The sequence below is a fragment of the Acanthaster planci genome, linkage group LG14 (genome assembly GCF_054643075.1).
Source record: "Acanthaster planci isolate LZ-2023a linkage group LG14, COTS_SCS, whole genome shotgun sequence".
Lineage (NCBI taxonomy): Eukaryota > Metazoa > Echinodermata > Asteroidea > Valvatida > Acanthasteridae > Acanthaster > Acanthaster planci.
Genome location: NC_141790.1, coordinates 5502197 through 5525152, shown reverse-complemented (window position 1 = coordinate 5525152; position 22956 = coordinate 5502197). Strand labels below are relative to the sequence as shown.

General features: G+C 42.9%; 2 protein-coding genes and 1 pseudogene across 2 annotated transcripts in view; 2 read left to right on the top strand and 1 right to left on the bottom strand.

Moving 5' to 3' along the window:
• The window catches only part of lipt2 (lipoyl(octanoyl) transferase 2), a 447804-nt gene that overhangs the window by 150878 nt on the left and 273970 nt on the right, over positions 1–22956 (top strand). The gene's annotated exons all lie outside the window — the stretch shown is intronic.
• cog6 (component of oligomeric golgi complex 6) overlaps positions 1–22956 on the bottom strand; it is a 204723-nt gene that overhangs the window by 20284 nt on the left and 161483 nt on the right. Inside the window, 4 exon segments of the mRNA XM_022242307.2 lie at positions 5810–5863; positions 7926–8033; positions 8882–9049; positions 22254–22385. Coding sequence (XP_022097999.2) covers positions 5810–5863; positions 7926–8033; positions 8882–9049; positions 22254–22385 — 462 coding nt within the window.
• On the top strand, positions 10479–11259 carry LOC147796783 (uncharacterized; annotated as a pseudogene).

Genomic DNA, 22956 nt, shown 5'->3' with positions numbered 1-22956 from the left:
GTCAGGGTCTAGTATGCATGACCTAGACTCACATTCACAAGGGGTTGTACGAGCAAATGACATAAGGCGGCCCAGTAGAGAGTACATGTAGTTCCCGCACACCTGGAATTCCTGAAACTGGACAAATCAAGGCAGAGGCATAGGCCTGAACGGGAAACGTCACCTGCTGTATCTAATATGGAAAGGAACCCCCCCGGCATAGCATGTTCACAGGGTGGAGCTAGATGTGAGTCGTATGTAGAACCTGGGTAAGTTGAATTATTATTATTATTGTTTGAATGAAAGGCAGTCGCCTGGGTAGTGGAGATTGACTCAAGGCAGCTGGCTGAAGCAGGCAGCGTCTCTGAGAGATCAGACCACCATCATCAAGCCCAATGAAGAAATATCCTGCCTACGTGTAAAGAGAGATTTCTTGCATCTTGACCCCGCAGAAGACGACGAGTGTTTATGCCTCTTATGTGCAGTGATCTGGCAGCAGAACCTAAAAACCTGGGGCGTCAGCAGCATGTCTGGAATACAGGTCGAAGCGGGCTGAGCTGCCAGAGAGATGTGATAGAAGCAACCTGGTCTGATTGTCCTAGCAGAAGCCATAGCGATGAGTGGCATTCGAGAACCACGGCAATGATGCATTTCTGTAGCCTGAAAAGTGGTTGGCGAAGACCCACATAGTTAGGTGGTGCCTCTTAATGGGCTGCCCCTGGGAACAATGGGGTGTCCGCCTGGGGTTTTGTATTGTAGGGAGACCACCAGAGGACTTCAGAGCACAGGAGCTGGGGTGAAGGAGTAAGTTTACTCTCCCCAAGTGCAGCACCAGACGGACAGAGTCTCCACGATCCTGGGCCAGATCTCGCTGAAAAATTGGTCTGGCTGGAGAACAGAGGCTACTTCCACCTCCGAGGGTGCCCCTTGCGAGGGAGGAGGAATGGCCAGAAGAAGATCCAAGTCAGGCTCCGTTGCTGCCGGCTGAGGCTTGGAGTCTATCCTGCAGGCGAGAAAGTGAAGGCCTCTGCGAGGGACTGAAGGGTCTCCATCCATGGGGGGATCTGGATTGGAGCGGTGATTCTTCTTACCCTTGAATGAGAAAGAAGAAGCCGAAGAAGATTTTTGGCCTTGCGCTTTTTAGTCTCTGCCAGAGCAGGGGAGCCAGAAGTCGGGACAGATGGAGATGCAGGCGGGTGGGGATCCCCCATGTGATCGGTGTTATCCTGGGAGGAACATACCATGTCGGGATTGGCAGCCTCATGTCTGGAGTCCATTGGTAGAACTGCGGATGGGGTGTGGCGGACAAAAGCCCCGGCAACGTCGCAGTCCAAAGGGCTTGCATCGTTCGATGTAGCTTGAGGCTGGGTGCTGTGTTGTAGCACAGGTTTGCCTGCAGTTGAGGCAATGAAGCACGGCAAGCCAGCTGTGGAACCTGTTGTCCACTTGGAGGGGGTTGACCAGCCCGGTTTCCAAGCGGACGTCACCCGGCGAGCTGTAGCCGGTGAGGGACCAAAGGCAGATGGTGGACCGTCCCCCCGTGAGCCCTGCTGGGCCATCGGTTGGTAGGGTCGCTCGGGGATGTAGCCGATAGCGGCACATAGTACCCATAGCATAGAGAAGAAACAGCTCCTTAGGCTTTGGTCAACGATGATCAGGGGTAACTTCAGCTCGGCCCGACCGGCAGGCACCCGGAGTAGTCATCAAGGGTAATGTTGCGGTAGCTGCTCGCTCACCCGAACAATTCCAGCCATGGTCATCAGTAATCAAGGGTAATGTTGTGGCAAGTGCTTGCTCAACCAGATGAATGTAGATAAGGGTCTGGGGTATCTTGCGGCAACTGTTCACTCAACCCTGGCCCATTGGATCTCGAATAACACAAACCGCACCACAAAGGAGCGAGGTAGCCCACCAGCCCCGCTCCACGGCCAGACCCATACAGTGCTGGATTGTTACTGTTCGAACTTACGCACCACATTTAGAACAAAGGGCTGCCTGCTAGCCCTGTTCAACAGCCATTTCCACGCACAAACAATCCAATGGTAGGTCACACCCAAACCTGTAGATAATGCACAGAAAAAGGGGCAGAAAAGAACAACAAAAGTACGAAGTACAAAGAAAAGCACCAATAGCACAGAAAACACTCTTTATTCTTACTCAAGAATCAAGTCAATTTACATACGCGAAAGGTTACAGGACTCAAAACTCTGCTAATGCCATAAAGACATGTCTGTAAAAAAATGTGCATATGTAGGCTGGGCAGGGGTATGTGAACACAGGAGACCTGCAGTTTTAATGTGCCGTCAGTTGACAGGCAATGACCATATCATCAGGTCACTTCAATTTTGATCCATAACATGTTTCTTTTAAGTACCTGCAATGCTTCAATCCAATCCAACCTGTTCTACAGAAGATATAGTGCTTTAAGTTGTGCAACTTTAATATGATCTAACCTTATACCTGATGAGGTCATGACAAATGTGACTGTGGTTGGGTATGGTGACCATTAAGGTCTGGTAAGTGAAGGGCCCTGCGGTAAGGGACGGCAACCATTTAGACCCGGTTTGAAAAGGGCCCCCTGGTAGCCCAGCCGGTATAATGCCTGCCCGGTATTCAGGCTGCTCCAGGCCGGTATCAGGCCTGTCTGCACATTGGCATTTCAAAGTCCCTGAAGAAAGGCTTCCCCCACCATGCTTCCACAGATGAAAAGGGGTCTAAGCGGATTAGTGTAAACATTGTATAGAGCTGAAGGATTAAAAACCATAAGCAGGTTCCTTCTGGGATAGATTACATGTACCAGTACTTGCAAACAATAGACCCCGAGATCAACAACCAGTCCAGCATCCCAGGCCGGTAGCCAGGCCGGTATGAAAGGGGTTTTTGCAACAGGGCGAGCTAACCGGGGGCCCTTTTCAAACCGGGTCTAAATGGTCGCCGACCCTAAGCTAGTCCAGTAGCAAAAACCCCTTTCATACTGGACCCGCTACCGGACTTGGAGACTGGTCTGGTGGTTGATCAAACACTCATCCATCCTGGAGTCTATTGTTTACAGTTTGGCACAATCCAACCCAGAAGAAACCCCTGTCACGCTTTTTGCATTCAACATTAAACAATAGAAACCTTCCCAAGCCTTCCAAAAAAGCCACAGCCCACGTGGTTTATTACACAATGAAACCGTACTCTGCCCAGGTGCTGGCCAGGGGCGTAACAATGGAGCCTCCCTCACCAACACATCAAAGCCCCTGCCATGCGGTTTGGCAAACAATGCCCCCTTAAATCACCACATTTGCCAATATTTTCTAGCCCTGTGACTCGTATGCACATATTGTTCGATTTATTTACTCGTGAGCTACATTCTCTTGGTTTTAACAACCTCTAAATGAAAAATGATGTCTGAGGTCACAGAAACAAAAATTCTCTCAAAAACCTTTGAATCCTCGATTAACTTTGCCATTCCTGGATATAACATTTCAGGTTTATTTCAAATTCCATCTTTTACTTTCAACCAAACGGATGTTTCACCAAAAATACATGCCATTAAACATAATATTATGAAATGGACTCTAAAGGAGCTGAAAAGACTGGGCTGTGTCAAAGTTCTTGTCCAAGGTTTATTTCTTGGAGTGGTACTTTTTGCTTAAACTCCGACTGAATCTGCTTGCATTGCTTGTTTATTAACAGTTTTACATTTATGATCGGTGTACCACTCTTGAAAGTCTAGATATTTCATTTTTGCCTGCTGGAAGCGAGCATGATTGCTGCCAGTACCACTGTAACTGATTTGTCTCGACCACTGCCCTAGAGATCCTTTCATGCAAGCCCTATTGCTATCGTGGCCCAAATGCACCTCCAAGTTTGCAGTCCAATCATGGATTTTTTGTAGTGGCCATGCAACCCATCCGAAGTAAGCTTTGTGCATGGCACCGCTAAAGCCTGGTTTCTGCCGCCTGCCCAATTGCAGCTGAAGCACTTGAGCATCGCCAGTCACAGCAATGTGTAGACACAATAGACAAGCGTTCCTAAAGCAGTGCTGGGAATGCGCTATTTTGCATTGCCAAATCTCAATCGAATTTTTTTAAAAAGGTAAAAAGGAAACGTGAAGGAGTAAAAAGACAAAGAAAACATACAAATATTTTTTTAAATTTTTTACTCAAAATGTTTTGAAATGCAAAATGGTTTGCTCTCAAGCCATTGAAAAGAAATGGTCTTGTAATCAAAGAGAAAAACCCCATGCCCAGAACTGGCTAATCAAGCAAGCACTGTACACATCATGCCATGCGAGAGAAATGTCACAAAAAGTACACAGTTTTGGTGATTTCTATAATACTTCATCAGTGGAATAGAAAATTTCACATACATAATAAGAACATGCAATCTCGGCAAACTGATGATTTTTAGAAGAATTTTTGTTGAAGGAAACAACCACTTATAATATCTCCAATAGCCATGGTGGGGGCTAGTAGTGTTTTGAAAACCAGATTAGTCAAATTTTATCCACTGAGGTTTGGGTTATAAAATGTGTTGAACGTATAAACTTTTTTCTACCATAGTATAACATGTATACACCTGTATAGACAAGTCATTCTGTCCGTGTTTGGTTTAATGAAGTTGAAAAAGGTTAAGGCTTTTTTCATTAAAAGGTATATCCTTCGAGGGAAGGCATGTCGGAAAACTGCCGATCTGCCATGTTTACGTATGATGGTCCACCCGGCAGGCACAACATAAATGTTCTTATCTGAAAATAATGCCCAGCTAAAAACAAATCTGCACCAAGCCCGATCCATTTGTGGAGTGCCCTTAATGCATGCAGTGTTTCATGTGAAAAATATCACACCTCGATGCAAACAATGGCACTGCATGCTACAGGACGTTAAACGTTCTTTATTTTAATTTTTTCTTAACAACCACTACTTCAAAAGAATCGAGATACGGAGTATTATAAAGTTTCAATCTGCCAATCAGTTAATTAATAGTCAAAACAATAAAGTCCACTGCGATGGAAAAAGAAAATTTGAAAAGTATGAAAATTGTACTTAAATTTTCCTAACATAATGCATACTTCGACAGGCAAACATGTAAACTGGTTCCCATACATCTTGTCGACTGTATGTATGAAAAAGAAAATTTGAAAAGTATGAAAATTGTACTTAAATTTTCCTAACATAATGCACACTTCGACAGGCACACATGTAAACTGGTTCCCATACATCTTGTCGACTTACACTGCATGTTAGCAACTGTTCAAATGGGAACCATGTAGAGCTTGCATGGATATAAGGCGAGATTTTTTTTTAAGTTGGTTGGATCTGCCGACCTTTCGGATTCAGAACTGAGAAGTCTCAACTCCCCCAACTAACAATTTACCGACTATGAAGTCCCCTGTCCTTGGCTAGCGCTAATGGTAAGGGATACTGCTTTTTCAATTGTTTGGAAAAAAGTGTATTCTTCCCTCCAACTTGAAGACCATTATTTGTTTAGCTTGAGACCACAGAAAATCTTTTTTTGGGTTGTTTTTCCATTCTCTAAAATTTGTCTTAAAAACTTGGAGCACCAACTTCAAAAAAGTGAAAACTTGATTGAAAAGTAATTTACTTGAAAATTGACTTGGAAAAAATTGGCTCGAGACTTGACTTGAAAAATTTTGACTTGAGACTTGTTACAACACTGGCTTTTGAAGCATCCAACCTGAGCTCAAGTACAAGCAGTCAGGTCATTTCCTTGAAATAACTTTGGGCATGCTCTTTACCTCGAAATTCTGCTGTCCATAAGATCGAATGTTCAAATTGACCCAGCCCTAGGTTATTGATACAAATTTCATCAACTATCTTACCATTGCAGTTTTAAGTGCCACTGCATCCATACCATGCACTAATGAAAGAGGACCCTGAAAGAAAAAGACAAATAATAATGTAGTGTAATTCCACAAAGGTTTTCACACAAGAACAACTGTGTTAATGATCAATGTGAACCAACATCAAACTACATGTATACACCTCATACAGATCCATGACATTGTTTGCACTGGGTATTCCGAATGACTGTGTCACTTAATCCCTTATAGGTTTTCTTTTGTAAAAAATACCAACATTCCATTTTAAGTACATATGTAGTTTCTGAGATATTATTAGCCAGTGAAGTACTTTTCAACACCTTCCTACGTGCAAGTAATTCACTGGGTCAGCTGGTAAGCAGCATAACGAAGGATGCACAGTTGCATTTGTGTGCTATCCAACAACTGTGCCCTCCTTTTTCATGTGCATAATTGTGCAGTCAACCAACTATCATGACAAGGACAGAGGGAGGCCAGCCAGCCATCCGGAAACGACTCTGTCACAACATAAACCTTAGATAAATGTATGCAAACACGTACACATAGATTACAAGACAATGAATGTGAGTTTGCATGAAGGTAAGTATTGAAACTTTAGATATATAATTTTAATTTAAATATACGGGCTCACAATTTTTGAAGTTGATGCTAAAGGCAATGTCATTAAACAAAATAATATGGAAAGCTGGAAATATGGAAAACTACATGCTTTAAGCATGTATATTATTTACATTTATATTAAATTATAGGAGGGCAACTAGGTGGTGATTAAGTTTGCTATTTGCAACCTTGAAGGGGCGCGACTTGTGCTTTCTTTTTGTGACAGTTTTTACTACATTTTGTAATTATTTCCTTGTATGTACATGTACTTTGATTGTCGATTTTTACCTGCAAAATAAATAAATGAAATGAAAGCGAATGTTGAAATGTAAAGAAATAAACTGAATGACAATAACAATAAAATACAAATGAACTAAAATGAACTGAAACATGGTGATTATTAAAAAGAAAAGAATGAAAATCATATAAGCTACATGTTTGTGCAAAGATCACAAGGGATAATAATGCTTCGAAGAATAAATATTTCATGAATAAATATCATTGCTTTTATAAAACAGTTCCCAGAATCATAAAGGACTTGATCCATCAACCAAAACAGGAATTGAACAGGCAAAGGGAGTCAGGTCCTTTAATAGTTGCTTGATCTTGGTTTATATATAGAAATGAATGGTGATTTTGTTGTTAATAACAATATGCATTGGTAATGATTGAAAGGAATTACTAACATACAATTTGTCTTTTTCCCATTTAATAAATGTTTGTTTGCTTTTATCCAGTCAGATATTAAAACAAGTTCCAAATTTACAGTGTCAATAGATTGACTAATGTTTTTACTAGTACAGAATAAATTTGAATCGTCAGTTAATAAAATACAGGGTACATGCTGTGAAATGTATTCATTTGTATATGTTCTATTTCTTTTCGAGTGGTGTTCTCTTACTGAACAAAACTCCCAGTTGATGAAAATCAAAATTGTCAGGTGAAAAAAGTGATGCACATCCCTGGGAATGGGATGTACCACTGGAGAATTGGGAGCCTATAAACATTTTTTTCTTTGGTTTCAAGAAAATTAACCCTTCCCACATTTCTGTCCAGATGAAAATGTGAAAAACTGAAGACGGTGGGAATGGATGTGAGCCTGGTAGCAGCATTTCATATGACAACGTTTACTGTCAATGTTTACTGATTGACAATCGCAGGTAGGAGTTTTATTTTCCCCAGTTCATGTGAAGCTGATTAAAGGAATTTCATTTTTTTTCTTTTAATGTTATATTCAACAGAGACTGTTTTACATTAATGACTAAACACTAATGAACCTTTATACCTCCTACATGTATGTCATGGACAAAATATGCCAAGATGAAATAGTTTATTCTGTAGCCCTATAAGGGTCCAGATTTCATTCCTCTTATGTTAATGGCTAGGTTACATCGAGTTACTATGTCTACGGTTTGCTAGCTTAAATGGCCCTAAGTCGAATTTCAATGTAACACATGTTAGATTCCCCCATGTTACACTGCTACACAGCACTATGTGATCTTTGGTTTCCACTTACCTCAGACAGTTTGTGCTGTTGAGCAATACTGTACACTTGGATCAGAGAAACTTTTGAAAGCACATACGCAGCTTGCTCATTGACCAATGTATCTTGATGGGCTGCTATCTGCACAAACAAAATACAAACAAAGGAAGACTTGGTGTAAATTTTACATGAAAGCTAACAAGTGAAATACCCATATTTACATAAATATATAGCAATAATTGTACACCTTGAGTGTTACTACAGCCCAGACAGGGACACTGAAGCACAGATACATGTACATGAATGAGTGATGAAAAATAAAATTTCACAGAAGCAAGAAAAACGATAATTTTCCCAGTATTTACACTGACTAGTGTGTGGTCTCAGAAAGATTCTCTCCATACTAAATTTTTCAGTCATAGCCTTTTTCTATCTCTGCCTTTGGTAAGAGAAATGAAACAATATGAAATTTGTAGAGTTTTAGAAAAAAAATCAGAAGACACCTTTTTTAACCAGACTGTAACTACAAGGAACATTTAGACGGCTTGTAACAGATAGAGATGATTGATTAATGATAAAATACTCCTCTTGGTTCATGTACGAGTATATCCTGAAAATGTTATTTGAAACAGCACCACCTTAAATGAAATATTCTAAGTCACACTCATTGAGGTACATTTCATGACATGATAAACATTTTAGTATGAATTCAACAAGTTTCTTTTCAAACCATTAATAACAGTTTGGATAAGAAACTAAAAAGTTACTGTGCTGTTTTGACATGGTTTGTTTTAAATTGAGTAACGGCATGGAATGATAATGATCAAGAAAAGGCAAAGTGTATTACTTGTGACAGGCCTCTATCCAGATTAAAACGTACTAGTTTAAAACAACCCATAAATACTTTTCTCATGAACCCCTCCCTCAAAAAATCCTCATTCCGTATGCCACTTAAAGCACTACACTTTACTTCACACTTAAACATGTACCTGAGCTGCAAGCATTTCCAAGCGTTGGTCTGTAAATTCATAAAGAACCAAGCAGGACTGCATGGCATAGAGACAGTTGATCATATATGCTGCCATGTCACATGGATTCAGTCGACTAGCTGACAGTGAACACATCTGAAGTAGGGGATCCATCATGCAGCTAAGTATCTATTTATCAGATACACATATGTATATTGTAAAGGTACACGTGAAGGCAGTTGCAATACTAAAAAAAATACATACTTACGTCAGATTACCAATGCCTAAGTTTGAACTCATTTGCTCAATGTGACCAATGCTGAATAGCTGAAATTTGAAAAGTGTGAACCTACTTTTGGGCATTTTCTCTAATCAATTATGGGCGTAAATCCTGGGGCGATGGGTATCTATACACCCCCTCTTTTGAGGTGGGGGATGGGCTGTAGAATTATCCCACCACTTTTTGAGATGAGCAAAAAAATTAAAGCAGATCATGAAGAATTTACAGGATTTTGCAACGACTGAAATTTTTGCAATATCACTAAAAAGGGAAAGCAATTTTAAAGAGCCATAAATATGCCATTCTGATGAAAAATTCTGCATAAATATGATACACATTACAGATGCACATCTGTATTATGAACATCGCCCCCACATAGTGTCTATGGGGCAAATCAACCCCCCCCCCAACTTTTCCCAATCCCTCCCCCAACACAGATTTATACCACTGAGGCCAATTAGCATGAACACAGATGGTTGGCCTGACATCCAGACTAAACACACGGAATCCTGTCAGCTTTTTTGTCAGAGGACACAGTGATAAAAAGGCCTTTAACTTTACTAATGCAGACATTTGTCAAAATACACACCTTCAAACCTGGGACACCTAAGAATCGGGGACGTCTCTGATTAAATTATACTTTTAGGGAAAGAATTACAAAATCAGGGTGCTTTAGAAATATTTATTTGAATCTGTTGAAGTATGCATTTTGATACTATTGTGGTGACCATCAGGTGTGCACTAAAGGTATTGGATGAATTTATACACATTTGATTGTTTTGATATTTAATTCATTTTAAGACCATTGGGGCTTCAAATAGTTTATTGCTGCTAGGCTGGGTTGCTGGAGTAAATTCCTCCGCTTACCACACAGGCACTTCATAGGCAAAACCAATGTGTGTGCTGGTCACTTTTGTCTGAGCAGTTTGCTAGGTCGGTTCGTTTGGTTTATTATTAGATAAATAATCAGTGTCAGTTGTTGTAAATTTGCAAAGTATCCTTCGTAAGTTTAGTCGTCTGCTATATTCTGCATTTCGTTTGCAACTTTGGAGAGTATACCACGTTTAGTGCAGCCCCTTCCAGTTATTTGGGAAGACAATGTCGCATCCTGCCAGCGCTGAGGGGTCGAGACCAAGGAGGAGGCCTCGTTCGGACCGCATCGCGCTGGCTGCTGTTCCGAGCGAATCTTTGGCTCCTGTCCCAGAGACGACTGCTGTGTCATCGGGTGAGTCTCTTTCTATACTGTCAGAGCTAACGCTTAGACCAGTAGTTTCTATCACATCTGCCCCTGATGGCCTGGCCATTTCGGTTACGTCTCCCTCTATTGTTCATTCGGTTATGTCTGTTACCACTTCGTCGGGCATAGGGGGTGGCGATGTCACGCCCCTAACAAGTTTTTGCGATGATCTTGGGTCAGGGGTTTCTCAACACCTTCGGGACAAAATTTGGAATGGGAAATTCGTAGATTTTGTGCCTCTTTTGCAGCCCCCTAACAGTGTCAATAATGCCAGTGACTGCGTGTTTACTATTTGGTCGCACGATTCCCCAGCATGGCGAATTCGTCCCCAAAATCAATCAACCCCCTCGGATCACCTCAATTGAACAGTGGACCTCGGCTTTTCTAATTTTTGCATCGATCTATTTGATGCGGCACCCTACTCAGGCAAGGCAGTTGCTAAAATATGGCGACATTGTCAGTTTGGCTGCTTTTCGGCGAGGAGGCTATGGTTGGCGCGACTATGATATTCAATTCAGGTTACGCCAATCACGCATGCTGTCTCGGTCATGGTCCAGCATTGACGCTGAACTATGGCTAATGTTGGTCGGTGCGCCCATCCACCAAGCCACTTTTTGTCCCTATTCCAACCAGGGCAACCACCAACGGGCAATCGGTCACACCAACATTGGGTCAAGCCGGACCGCCTACCGCAATCACAATACTGGAATCTGTTTCGATTTTAACTGCGGCCACTGCTTCAGACCTGCCTGTCGTTTTGCCCACAAATGTGCAACCTGCTTGTCCGTCGGCCATTCTGCTGCCTCATGCCGTGGTGGCCCTCACTCGGTGCAGGGACCACTCGGTCCAACCACACCACCCAATGCCAGTAATAATAAATAAACTGTGCCCCTTTCTGGCATCATATGGTGACAGGCATGACGCTCATGTACTGTTGGAGGGTTTTACGTCAGGTTTCTGTATAGGGTATACGGATCCTTGGGTTAGCACTTCTGCCCGTAGTTTGGTCTCTGCTCGACAAAATAGAGAGGTAGTGTAGTGCAAGGCAAAATTGACCGTGAGTTACATTTGGGTAGGATTGCTGGCCCGTTCCCCAGTCCACCTTTTCCCAATTTTCGTTGTTCTCCAATAGGTTTAGTGCCAAAACAAACCCCTGGCGAGTTCCGTTTAATTCATAATCTGCCGTCTCCTTTGGGTGATTCAGTTAATAACCATATTGACTCAGCCAGGGCTGCGTTGTCTTATACGACTTTTGACGATGCTGTTGAATTGGTTTCTAGTTTGGGTCCCAGAGCCCTTCTGGCCACGTCAGATATTAAATCGGCTTTTCGTTTATAACCTGTTCATTTTGAAGACTATGATTTACTGGGTTTTTCATTTGACGGTTTATTTTATTATGACAAGTGTATGCCCATAGGTTGCTCCATTTCTTGTGCCACATTTGAACGATTTAGCACCTTTCTCAAGTATTGCACTTGCAAGGTTGCAGCTACTCCACACATTCTGCACTATTTGGATGATTTTTCTCTTTGTGGGCGAAGGACAATCCAACGAGTGTGCACATGCGCTTACTTCTTTCACAGTAGTTTGCCGGGACTTTGGTGTTCCTTTGGCCAGTGACAAAACAGTGGGGCCAGTGACAAGCTTAGATTTCCTGGGCTTAACGATTGATACAGTTTCCCAGCAGATTTGGGTTCCTACAGCCAAGGTTCTTGCAATTATGGCGAAGTTGGATTGCACTTTGTCCAAGCGTAAGATCACCCTACGAGAGCTTCAATCATTGCTGGGTAGCCTAAATTTCGTTTGTAAGGTGATACGGCCGGGCCGGGCCTTCTTGCGTCGTCTCTTCCATCTCACAAGCGGCATTCAGAAACCACATCATCGTATCCGTATTTCCTCTGGAGCGTGGGCCGACATGCTGGCTTGGCGGGAATTTTTGTTCCATTTTAATGGTTCGGTTATTTTTCCTCAGGAGGTATGGTATTCTAGCGGCAACTTGCACTTGTATACGGATGCATCCCGGCAGTTCGGTTTCGGAGCTTTCTTTAATGGGAGTTGGACGCAAGGCATGTGGCCACTAAAATGGCGCTCCTTGAATTTGTCCATTGCCTTTCTCAAACTTTTCCCGATCACCCTTGCGTTGCGCTTATGGGGCCCGGCCTTGCAAAACCAGCGAGTCATATTTTGGTGTGATAATGAGGCTGTGGTGGCAACTATCAATAGCCAAACATCAAGGTGTCCCAGAATTATGAAATTGGTTCACATGTTTGTAGTGCTTTGTTTGAGGTTGAATATCCACTTTAAGGCACACCATGTACCTGGTATAATGGCATCGCTGACGCTCTATCTCGTTTTCAGATGGATCATTTCCAGCGGCTGGCACAGGCGGCCGCCCCCGTTATGATACCCTTGCCTGCAGACCTTTGGAACAACTTAATTTAGAGTTTCCCAATCTTTTGCTGGACTCAGTCGCCCCGTGTACCCATTCAGTTAATACCAATGTGCTTGGCAAGTTTTCTGTTGGTTTATTTCCCGCCATGGTTTTCTTAATACATCTTCTAGTCCCACATTGCAGCAGCTCGTGCACTTTATTGCAGTTTTGTCTATTAATGGGTACGCTCTGGCTACTGTTGCATCGTATGTCTCAGGGATTGTGTCTTCACTCCGCTTTCAGGGTTCCCATGACATAATTAACCATTTTATTGTGAAATGAATGTTAGATGGTTGCCGCCGGTAGATCGGCGCGATCAACGCCGCCCTATTACGATTGTTTTACTGCGGCATATTCTTCCTGCTTTGCACTCTGTTTGTACCAATCAGTATGAAGCCCTACTGTATTGAGTGGCTTTCCTGTTAGCATTTTTTGGGTTTTCTGCACGTCGATGAACTCACGGCGTCTACTCAATCTGGAATTTCAACTTTACGTCGTTCTGATGTTATCCTTTGTCGTACCTCTTCTGGCAGTGTGGTTAATCTAAACATTAGTTTCTCAAGACCGACCAGTACGGTCAGGGTTGTGTCATTCCAATACGTGCTGTTTCTGAGGGTGAATTTTCCCTGTGCCCTGTTCAGGTCACTACACAGTTCCTCAGCAGGTGTCCTCAGCATTTCAGCAATTTCTTATCCCATTTTGATGGTTCTCCAGTTACATGTTCTCAATTCACAGCTGTTTTTAAGGCGGGTCCTTGACTTTGTTGGCATACATGATACCCGATATACCTCTCATTCCTTCCGGATTGGTGCGGCCACAGCAGCGGCAATGGCGGGAATCCCTGACAATGAGATCCAACAGATGGGTCGTTGGCAGTCAGGGTTTACCACCACTATATTCGTATTAGCAGTGAGCTTCTCCCATGATGCTGCTTTTAAAGTTGTGGCTGCTTTGTACATTGGGGTCATGTTATTCCACGCCAAAAACAACCGTGATTCAAACCATACGCTAAATTTTCATTAAGTATTGATAGCTATTTGATTTCTTTTTTACTTCCATTAGCAAATCTGCCGATCGACAACAAGCCCCTTGTCAGGGTGGTTGGTGACTCTTTCATCCACTGGACCTCCCGTGCAGCATTATCCTCTCCTTGGGGCATTTGACGGGCTGGCAACTGTTTGTTGGATGGGTCGGTGGGGCCTGCAGCTGGACCAATTCAACGACTTCCTTCACAGCTGCTGGATGGCGGAGTAAGCATTGCCAACATGGATCATCATACACGTTGGCTCCAACGATCTGGGCAACGTCCCCAAGAAATCAATGATCGAGGGGATTAAACAAATTCTTACCGTCACCCGAGCGTTATTACCTCACTTTAATTTGTCTTTAATTGTCTTATACTGTTGTCTCGTGGCTCACGCTTCAACCTGGGACTTGCCATGTTTAATTGTCTTATACTGTTGTCCTGTGGATTACCCGTCGACCGGAGACTTGCCATGTTTAATTGTCTTATACTGTTGTCTCCTGGCTCACACTTCGACCGGAGACCAGCTATGATTATTTGTCTTATACTGTTGTCTCGCGGCTTAAACTTCGACAGGGGATTTGATAAGTTGAGCCAGTTACAGTCCGCGGATTACGCTTTGACCGGGACTTGCTTAGTTTAGCTTATTTACAATGTTGTCTCACCGTTTACGCTTCGCCCGGGGATATGCTTAACTATCACTTACATAAAATGGTATTGGTTATTGATCTGGAATTAAAACTGCTCTGGCCGTACGATAACAAAAGAATTAAACTTGCGCTGGTGTAAGACTTCATTCATTTTGTGTCTGACACATGCGGCAATAAAAAGCCCTTTTAGTGGTAGCTCTATACAGCTTGAGTGTGCACATGCATGCATTATAATAGGATGGATTGCCTGCACATTGAGTCCACAGTTTTTCAAGAGAATTTGTACTGATGTATTATATTTAAGTGCATACCATGTGAAAAATGTTCAACCTAGTTCATAAATTGCCGTAAATATGCTGTCCATCCACATCGATCGTCCACAATTCGCACATTGTCATGTCAGTGCTAAGAGGTCCTTTCTGAAATATTGCATTAAAGAAAAAAATTCAGCACACACCTTTTCCTTTTTATTTTTTCTTTTCGCCTTGCGGAGAATGCATTGTTTTTCTCCTTATTTTCTTTATTTTATTTTTAAATTTTTTTTCCCTTGGTCTGCTATCCCATATCCCACAGACTTTGTACACATATTTTTCTTGTTGGTATTTGGGGCATTAACCACTTCGTGCCGGGGGCTCCGGTAACGGAGCCATAGGCCTTATATTTGGGGCCGGGGACTCCGAGATCGGAACTTTACTATAAAAAAAAAAAAAGTTGCTGGGCGTTTCCTAAAAAAGTTTGGGGCTGTCAGTTAAAAAGTTTAGGCCATCATTGGCCGGTGAATTGTGACTTTTTTATAGCCGGGGTGACCGAACTTCTTTTATAGCCGGGGTGACCGAACTTCTTTTATAGCCGGGGTGACCGAACTTATCAAAGCCTTGAATAAAAGTACGAGCTCCTGAGAGCTGCTGGGCCCTGCCAATCAATCCCTGTATTCTTTCAGCGCAGAGCGCTGCAATTAGCGAAGGTAATCCGTGTATTGTTTAGCAGAGCGCATTTGTTCGCGCGGCCGGGCGCTCGCAGGGGATTATCGCTGCACTGCACCGAAGACAAAGCGCGGGCTGTGCGGGCTCATTATGCACCTGCGCCCCATGAATGACCCGGCCCGGGCGCTGCTGGCCCTTGCCACGTTGACTGACAGGGCACGGCCCTCGCTGCTTGAGAATAAAAACGCCTTGCAGTGTTCGCGTGTGTTCATATTGGGTATCGTGTTATTTAGAGTACAGACAACATGGCTGAAGTTATATCCGGAGAGTCGAGTTCTTCCAGCGAAAGCGAGTTTTATCTGAGTTCAGACGAAGTTTCTTCGTCTTTTTCATCACCGCCGTCACCTGTTCAAGTACAGTCAAGTACAGAAATTGACAGTGATGTACCCTTGGCGGTATATGCCAAGCGCAAGAGACAGTCCCGTACACAGACCGCCGCGTCGACCAGCAGCAGTGCCGCACCGTTCCAGTGGACAGATGAAGACAGTACACCGCTGAAGTACGGCTTCACCGGTAATGGTGGTGCCGTCGACCCCCGCCTGCATCGCAGCTCGACCTGCAGTGAAGCCTTTGAACTGTTTTTTGACGATGTTCTCTACAACAAGATAGTGCAAGAGAGCAACCGGTATGCCGTGCAGAGGCCCGCTACGACATCGGCGCACATGCGATCATGGACTGATCTGAACATTAGAGAACTGAAGGCCTTTCTGGGCCTTTGCATAATGACGGGCATTGCGAAGCACCCCACCCTTCATAGCTTCTGGTCCACCGACCCACTACTGAAGATGAGCCTATTCCCGTCCGTCATGCCCCGAGATCGCTTCCTTGCCATCCTGCAGTCCCTGCACTTCAACGATAACACCGCCATGCCAGATGACTGCACCGACCGCCTCTTCAAAGTGCGCCCAGTCGTCGACCATCTTGCTCAGAAGTTTGCCACTGTCTATGTTCCTCAACGGGACATTTCCGTCGACGACTCCCTGCTGAAGTTTTACGGGCGTCTCCGCTTCGCTACCTACAACCCCAGAAAGAGGGCCCGCTTTGGCATCAAGATGTACAAGTTGTGCCAGAGCACCGGGAGTGCCGCTGGGTACTGCTACAACTTCAAAATCTACACCGGCCAAAGTAGAGGAGACCTCCCAGCAACTACACAAGTGGTGATGGACCTGGTGAACGACCTAAGTGGTAAGGGCTACAACCTTGCCCTCGACCGGGCCTTCAGCAGTCCCGATTTGTTTCGACGACTTCACAACCAGAAGTTCAACGTCGTCGGCACCGTCATGGGGAACAGAAAAGGGATGCCGAAAGACCTGCAGTTCGTCAAGCTGAAGCGGGGCGAAACAGCGTCCCGGTCGGCCGACCTGGGTGTCAGCGGTTCTCTCCTGGCCATGGTGTGGCGAGACAAGCGCAACATCCGTATGCTCTCCACCATGCATACGGCAGACATCCGTGGCACCGGCAAGCAAGACAGGACAGGGCAGGAAAAGCAGAAACCGACCTGTGTCATCGAGTACAACGCCCTGATGGGGGGCGTTGACAAGAGCGACCAACTAGCGGCAAATCATCGAGCAACTCGTAAGTCCCTCAAGTGGTACAAGAAGCTCTTCTTCTACCTGCTCGACTTGACGCTGGTGAACACCTACGCCGTGTACCTGGCCGTTGGTCACCGCCTCTCCTTCCTCGACTACCGCTTGGGTCTTGTCCGTGAGCTGCTGTTCGACGAGCCCTTGCCCGAGTACCGCCCTCAGCACGATACTCCACCAGTCAGCAACTCCCGCTTTGTCGGCCGACACTTCCCCGTGGACTTCGAGAGGACCAGCTATGGCGACTTCCGCTACCGGCGGTGTGTCCTCTGCGCTTCCCGTGGTCTGCGAAAGAAGACGCACTTCGAGTGCAACACGTGCCACCAGCCCCTCTGCGTCGCCCCCTGCTTCAAGGAGTACCACACTGTCCACTAATTGACACTTTGAACATTTATTTTCATGGACATTTTCATTGACATTATATTTTGCGTTTTTCATGTGTTTTGACTTGATGCCCCACTTATCTAGTAGAAAACAATATGTCATTTCTGGTGGTTTTACTAGGTGGTCATAGTTTCAACCTTTGAAAAAAATGACAAAAAAGACAAAGTTTCTGGAACGTACTGCTTTGAGGATGTAGTATTTTCATCTCTTGAAAAAGTGGCACATTTCCTTGTAATGGTTTTACTAGGTGGTCATGTTTTCAACCTTTGAAAAAAATGACAAAAAAGACAAAGTTTCTGGAACGTACTGCTTTGAGGATGTAGTATTTTCATCTCTTGAAAAAGTGGCACATTTCCTTGTAATGGTTTTACTAGGTGGTCATGTTTTCAACCTTTGAAAAAAATGACAAAAAAGACAAAGTTTCTGGAACGTACTGCTTTGAGGATGTAGTATTTTCATCTCTTGAAAAAGTGGCACATTTCCTTGTAATGGTTTTACTAGGTGGTCATGTTTTCAACCTTTGAAAAAAATGACAAAGACAAAGTTTCTGGAACGTACTGCTTTGAGGATGTAGTATTTTCATCTCTTGAAAAAGTGGCACATTTCCTTGTAATGGTTTTACTAGGTGGTCATAGTTTCAACCTTTGAAAAAAATGACAAAGACAAAGTTTCTGGAACGTACTGCTTTGAGGATGTAGTATTTTCATCTCTTGAAAAAGTGGCACATTTCCTTGTAATGGTTTTACTAGGTGGTCATGTTTTCAGCATGTGAAAAAAATGACAAAAAAGACAAAGTTTCTGGAACGTACTGCTTTGAGGATGTAGTATTTTCATCTCTTGAAAAAGTGGCACATTTCCTTGTAATGGTTTTACTAGGTGGTCATAGTTTCAACCTTTGAAAAAAATGACAAAAAAGACAAAGTTTCTGGAACGTACTGCTTTGAGGATGTAGTATTTTCATCTCTTGAAAAAGTGGCACATTTCCTTGTAATGGTTTTACTAGGTGGTCATGTTTTCAGCCTTTGAAAAAAATGACGAAAAAGACAAAGTTTCTGGAACGTACTGCTTTGAGGATGTAGTATTTTCATCTCTTGAAAAAGTGGCACATTTCCTTGTAATGGTTTTACTAGGCGGTCATGTTTTCAGCATGTGAAAAAAATGACAAAAAAGACAAAGTTTCTGGAACGTACTGCTTTGAGGATGTAGTATTTTCATCTCTTGAAAAAGTGGCACATTTCCTTGTAATGGTTTTACTAGGTGGTCATGTTTTCAGCATGTGAAAAAAATGACAAAAAAGACAAAGTTTCTGGAACGTACTGCTTTGAGGATGTAGTATTTTCATCTCTTGAAAAAGTGGCACATTTCCTTGTAATGGTTTCACTAGGTGGTCATGTTTTCAGCATGTGAAAAAAATGACAAAAAAGACAAAGTTTCTGGAAAGTACTTTTTATTCCTTGCACCGGTGTTTGATTTTTATTCGATGAGAAAGAGTTGAAATTTATTTTACTACTTTTATGAGTTCGACTACTTCAATGAGAAAAGAAAACACAAGAGAAATGACAAGAAAATAAGAGAAAAAGAAGTTCTCTCCAAATATTTGTCTGTGTGTATTTCTATGTGTACTTTATTTTATTGGTTTCTAAATTTTACTTGAAATGGTTTGGGAAATAAAGTTTGGGAAGGGAATATCTTACACTACGGGAGGGAAAATGAACAAGTTGGGAGATAAAATATGAGAGTGGTTTGGGGGGGGATATAAGTTTGGTAGATGGGAAAATATATAACAGAAAATAACCCCAATAGCTTCAAAAAATAGCGAAAGTTACACGCAGCAGCGCCACGAAAAAGACACACTTTTAGACCCCTTTTTTACAGCATGAATTCATTTGTCCGTCATTGCCCGCACTCACTGAACAGTTGACAAAGCCCAGTGCACGTGCACAGCTTCCCATTCACTCAAGCCCAGTGCACGTGCACAGCTTCCCATTCACTCACCGCATAATACACGCTGGGGTCTTGACCGTCAATCGCTCTGCATAGCAACACGGCAGCATAGCAACGCACTGGGCCAAGGCCCGGAACAAACGAGCCCTTATGTAACGCACACAATGGGGGCTCTACACAGAGCGGGCGGCGTGGCCGCAAAACCGAAGGGTCAATGGAGGTTGCTTGTGAGGGCTAGACTCGCCACGGGACACCCATTTTATGGGGTTTAGGCGTTCAGAAAAAAAAGATATGAATTTTTGAAGATTTTTGAAAAACGAAAATATGAAAAAAGAGCCCGGCAGCGCATATAACGGTTAAAAAAAAGCACCCGGCAGCAAGTGGTTAACAAAGTCTTACAACATTAAAACTTTACATAGAACATATGCTACCCATCAGAGCAAAATAAGAGTAAAGCCGCATCCTGCTCTTTCCTACTTTGAGGGTTCAAAGTCTTACTGAGGTGGAGGTAAATTTTTGGATTTTGTAATACTTGGAAAGAGTAGCCTGTCTCCTATTTGCATCGCTGCAAGCATGAGGGTGCACGAGGCCATCAGTGTGTAATTGGTTTGCTCCACAGCTGCACACATTTCATGCTCGCTCCGGTTTGGTGTCATGCCTTACCAATGAGCCTACTAAATTGGCCTGCATGCCATGAGTTTTAAGTGTAAACATTCAGGAAAGACTTCTTGGATTATGTGAATGGTTCATTTATATGACACCATCTTTATGGAGTATGAGTACCAGTACTGCAAGGTCCCGATGTGTAGATTGGGGAGCTATACAGTGAATACACATCTTCCACGATAGATGCTGAGGAGACCGCCAGAGGAATTCAGAGCACAGGAACTGGGGGTGAATGTCAAATGCCCAGACCCAGCTAACGGGGGAGTAAGTTTACTCGCCCAAATGCAATGCCAATGGACAGAGCCACCACGATCCGGGACATGATTAAAGTTTTTCCTCCCTGTGATTTTCTACATCAAAGTTCGTTCTTCACAGCTAGGAGGGCTTCGAAATTTGGTTCGGTGGCGTTTGCCCCTCACAACTGATGTGTCCAGGTTACCAGGTCATATTTTGTCTACTTTTTGATGGTCATAGTTAGTTTGTAAGCTCGGCAGGTTGGGGCAATCTTTTATTAATTAACTTGGTAAGCCTTGGCAAAAGCAGGCTAACTTTTGTTTCTATTCAGCAGATGCAAGTTCTTTTGGTAAGCTTGAATTTAAAATAGAGTATTCACTAAAAAGGCTTACACTTATTGGGACTTTATAGAATACACTTTAGCTTCATGAAGTTTATGGCAGCATGAAAATTAAGGCACATCATCCATGTATCGTGTTTAATATGCATTTTAAAACTCTGTCACATTTACATGTCAGGGGCCACATAGCTTTGCCATTTCCTTAAACTGTGTGCTACTGTCAAATTAATAATTTCCATTTTAAAAGACAGATAGATGGAAAAGATTTAGATAGATAATATATCAGTCATGTTCTACTGTGAGATCTCATGTCTTGATGAATTTTAAAAGTGAATTATTAACCACCTTACGCATGTAACCTATAGCAATAGAAGGCATCTTTTACATGTTTTTGGCACCAGTGAAAAGGTTAATCAATTCCCAGTGGTATCGAGATCCCTGACAGTGTTGGATGCATCCACACTAATGAGGACAATTAAAAACATTATCTGCAACGGCATAAAAGTGTTTATGTGACTATCAAGGTAATTGGCACAGAAATTCCTGCCAACTACACAATATAAATGTACCATGTATGTATTCTTGTACATCTTTATCTGTAAAAGTTGACAAGAATTTTAGAATTGTAGCTGTGTTTTTGCCAAATGACTCCTCCATTCTTCAGTTGTGTACAAAAGAAAGACTTTTCAAGGCTGCAGGGTTGATTTTGAACTGAAACGTTGCAAAATCATTGAGTTTACAAAACGAAAGTGTTGAGGCATCATAAAAGTACATATTGCCATTCTGAAGATTACTTAATTAAAACAAAACACTTTGAGGTGGAGGTAAGTCAATTTGGGCAACTGTGCGGCACGCTGTCCAAATTATGGCCAAATCATATCTATATTACAAAGGACTAATAAATCACATTCTCCAGCTAGCTTTCTAAGTAAAAGAGGTGGAAACATCTCAGACAAGCCTGTGTGTGTCATTTTGCGCGGTCACTCACAGAATTTTTTCCACGTGGTCAGAATCACATTGGGGAGGAGGGAGCTGGAGGTCAGTAAACTATCTGCTGGGCACCAGCCAGAAGGCTCCAGACACGTTAACAATGATAAAAAGCAGTGACTCAGTGGCCTGGTTTACTTTACAAGAGGGGAGAGGGTATTTTCTTCACAAACATGTAGCAGACAAGTAGCAGTAGGGAGTCTGTGTACAAACATATGGGAGATGCACTTTGTGCACAAACATATGAGAGTGTAGGTTTGGACCGCCGTTTCAGTGACTGCCCGGATGACTCCATTAGTGAAACCCCCTCTAAAAGTAGCATCGGAGATAGTTAGCAGTCACGGGATGTGGATTAGGTCATGCACAGCATTTAGCGGAACGAACATAACACATGATTTCTGGCCATTCTGTGGACACGCTACCACCACGAACTAAAAACATGTACAAGATGGTATTCTCATTTAGTCATTATCAGGACATATGATCACCTACATGTATATATCGGGGACCATGTAACTTGGCACGTTTTACCATTTAAATGTTAAGTGAAGTAGGGTTAAGGACTAAACATATGTCGAGACTTAGCCTGACAACACTTTGCTTCTTTCCTGACAAGTAGTGTGATTTCAGCATTTAGCAATGTAACATACCTTGACAAAGTCAGCATGTCTTGCATCCAAAGGAACAACTGATGAGTCATGAGACATAAGTATCTCTCTCAGAAGTGCCAAGTTCTGTGTAAGTGTCGGAGTTGGCCCAAGATCAGCAGGAGGTAATTCAACCTATGTGATAGAAAGTTTGTGCAAGAAAACTGGAGAGTAATATTTCTGTCAACTCAAGCATCATTTGGGTGGTTTTGCTTCACTATTAGTTATCACATGGGCAAGAGTATCCCATACCACTCAGACTTCAGCCTCATGTTTTACAGGATACAGATGTACTACATTATTCCGTGTTCAAAGAGCACAAGCATAATGATGAATTTATCTGCAAGCAAACTTGGCACATAGTAAAGATGTTATGGGGCCTATGCATGCAAACACACCACCTTTGAATTTATAGTAAACTTCGTAGCCGTGCGTTTTGCTTTTAGCTCAAAAAAGCACAATGCACAGAGTTAGAATAGCGCACTATGCTGGGTTTGATATGAATCGTGCAATACTGTTATATATTGTTGCCATGGACCAACCAATCAGAATTAAGAATTCAATTTGACTTAAAGGTAATGTTCAATACAGTTATGAATTAGGAATTGTGAATGCATTACGACAAGTACTGAAAACATCAATAGCATCCAGGTTTGACTTCAACTTCCAATGGGTGGGATATTAATTCAAAACATAGTTTTGCTCA